Source organism: Erpetoichthys calabaricus, unplaced genomic scaffold (assembly GCF_900747795.2).
Source record: "Erpetoichthys calabaricus unplaced genomic scaffold, fErpCal1.3, whole genome shotgun sequence".
Classification (NCBI taxonomy): Eukaryota; Metazoa; Chordata; class Cladistia; order Polypteriformes; family Polypteridae; genus Erpetoichthys; species Erpetoichthys calabaricus.
Genome location: NW_026261718.1, coordinates 2408 through 5440, shown reverse-complemented (window position 1 = coordinate 5440; position 3033 = coordinate 2408). Strand labels below are relative to the sequence as shown.

At 40.3% G+C, this 3033-nt stretch overlaps 2 protein-coding genes across 2 annotated transcripts; both read left to right on the top strand.

Annotated features, from left to right (window-relative positions):
* The first annotated feature begins 831 nt into the window (after positions 1-831).
* On the top strand, positions 832-1444 carry LOC127526501 (zinc finger protein 3-like). The gene is made up of 2 exons (XM_051922044.1): positions 832-1163; positions 1248-1444. Exons 1-2 carry the CDS (start codon positions 935-937, stop codon positions 1442-1444), a joined length of 426 nt encoding a protein of 141 aa, XP_051778004.1. The 5' UTR covers positions 832-934.
* A 321-nt stretch (positions 1445-1765) lies between these two features.
* Positions 1766-2814, top strand: LOC127526500 (zinc finger protein 135-like). The gene is given in 1 exon segment (XM_051922043.1): positions 1766-2814. A coding segment is annotated over 1 exon segment (1026 nt). The 5' UTR covers positions 1766-1788.
* Positions 2815-3033: the final 219 nt, after the last annotated feature.

The following is a 3033-nucleotide window of genomic DNA, read 5'->3' as shown; positions in this document are numbered from 1 at the left end:
TAAAGGGACTTGTAGGCCAAGTAAGACCACCACTACTGAACACAACAGATGTTGCTGCAGATTTCATTTTGATCAGGACTTGCATACCCTGATGGTAACGATATTGCATGTATCTCTCTACCGTCTTAAGTGTACCATCCCATACAGATGGCATTACATGGCTCAGGGTGACTGAGAGATTCCTCACCAGTCAGGCAGTTCATACTGAAAAGCTGCCATCGTCAAATAACCCACAGCTGTTAAGACCTGTAAGAGAACTGGGATTGTGTGATTTCTGCACGGTGGTCTCTGTAATGAAGGCTGCAGTTCAGCACACACTTCAAAGAGGATGACAGTAGGGAGTGTAAATCAGCTAAGTCATCATCATGATCCAAAATGTCATTGTGATACATCAAAACTCACTTCTTGTGTATCCTGTCAAACATCAGAATGTGAAATGTGCAATGAAATGAGATTTTCTATTCAGTTCTTCGTTTTTCCACCTGGAGTTGCTAAAATGCCAACAGAAATAAAGTCTGCATGGGACTTACAAATGCTCAAAACTTGAGGGAACTTTGAGCCAATTTAAATGTCAAGTTCTAGTTTTATAAATCCTAACTTTTGCATAAGAAACAGCTTTCATATATGTGGCCGAGCATAATGAAGTTTTATACATGTGGCCCTGGTGAGAAGTTGTAATAGAGAATGTAAAATTAACAAATTAAGTGTGTTTTCCAAGTACAACAAAAGTTTTATAATTGCTTATGCTGATCAAAGGTTGTTCCTAATTTCAGCCATCATGTATTTAATGTGAGTTAATGTTGATAATGAGGCAGCGAATTGAAAATAAGCTTTTTTTTCCCCTTCTTGTTTTAAATTTTACACAGGAAAGAAAGATCACTGCAGTGTGGAATGTGGCAGAGAATTCTCTAACAGGAGTGCTCTTCAGAAACACATGAGAGTTCACACCGGAGAGAAGAAATATTGCTGTAATGAATGTGGTAAACAGTTTTCACAAATGAGCCATCTTCAGATACACACGAGAGTTCACACCGGAGAGAAGCCATATTGCTGTAATGAATGTGGTAAACAGTTTTCACATAAAGGCAATCTTCAGCAACATATGAGAATTCACACCGGAGAGAAGACATATTGCTGTAATGAATGTGGTAAACAGTTTTCACGTATAAGCAGTCTGAGGGACCACACTAGAGTTCACACTGGAGAGAAGCCATATTGCTGTAAAGAATGTGGTAAACAGTTTTCAGAGATGGGCAATCTTCAGAGACACACTAGAGTTCACACTGGAGAGAAGCCATATTGCTGTAATGAATGTGGTAAACAGTTTTCAGAGATGGGCAGTCTACAGAGACACACTAAAGTTCACACTGGAGAGAAGCCATATTGCTGTAATGAATGTGGTAAACAATTTTTACAGAGGGGGGCAGTCTACAGCAACACGTGAGAGTTCACACTGGAGAGAAGCCATATTGCTGTAATGAATGTGGTAAACAGTTTTCACACAGGGCCTGTATACAGAAACACACGAGAGTTCATACTGGAGAGAAGCCATATTGCTGTAATGAATGTGGTAAACAGTTTTCGCTGATGGCCAGTCTACAGAAACACACGAGAGTTCACACTGGAGAGAAGCCATATTGCTGTAATGAATGTGGTAAACAGTTTTCAGAGATGAGCAGTCTTCAGAGACACACTAGAGTTCACACCGGAGAGAAGCCATATTGCTGTAATGAATGTGGCAAACAGTTTTCAGAGGTGAGCAGTCTTCAGAAACACACGAGAGTTCACATGGGAGAGAAACCATATTGCTGTAATGAATGTGGCAAACAGTTTTTAGAGATGAGCAAACTTCACAGACACACTAGAGTTCATACCGGAGAGAAGCCATATCGCTGTAATGAATGTGGCAAACAGTTTTTAGAGATGAGCAAACTTCACAGACACACTAGAGTTCATACCGGAGAGAAGCCATATTGCTGTAATGAATGTGGTAAACAGTTTTCACTAAAAGGCAATCTTCAGAAACACACGAGAGTTCACACTGGAGAGAAGCCTTATTGCTGTAATGAATGTGGCAAACAGTTTTCACAAAAAGTTGATCTTCAGAACCACACGAGAGTTCACACTGGAGAGAAACCTTATTGCTGTAATGAATGTGGTAAACAGTTTTCACATATGGGCAGTCTTCACAAACACACAAGAGTTCACACCGGAGAGAAGCCATATTGCTGTAATGAATGTGGCAAATAGTTTTCACAAAAAGATGATCTTCAGAAACACACGAGAGTTCACACTGGAGAGAAGCCATATTGCTGTAATGAATGTGGTAAACAGTTTTCAGAGATGGGCAGTCTACAGAGACACACTAGAGTTCACACCGGAGAGAAGCCATATTGCTGTAATGAATGTGGCAAACAGTTTTCAGACACGAGCAATCTTCAGAGACACTCTAGAGTTCACATCGTAGAGAAGCCATATTGCTGTAATGAATGTGGCAAACAGTTTTCAGCGATGAGCAGTCTTCAGAAACACAATAGAGTTCACACCGGAGAGAAGCCATATTGCTGTAATGAATGTGGTAAACAGTTTTCACATATGAGCAGTCTTCACAAACACACGAGAGTTCACACTGGAGAGAAGCCATATTGCTGTAATGAATGTGGCAAACAGTTTTCACAAAAATTCAATCTTCAGAAACACACGAGAGTTCACACTGGAGAGAAGCCATATTGCTGTAATGAATGTGGCAAACAGTTTTCAGACTCGAGCAATCTTCAGAAACACACTAGACTTCACACCAGAGAGAAGACATAGTGCTGTAATGAATGTGGCAAACAGTTTTCAGAAATGGACAGTCTGCAGAAACACACAAGAGTTCACACTGGAGAGAAGCCATATTGCTGTAATGAATGTGGTAAACAGTTTTCACAGATAGTCAGTCTGCAGATACACACAAGAGTTCACAACAGAATAAAAAGGGTAGCAGTTCAAAAATCAGTGCATAAAAACAAGAACCCTTCCGGACTCAAGAGT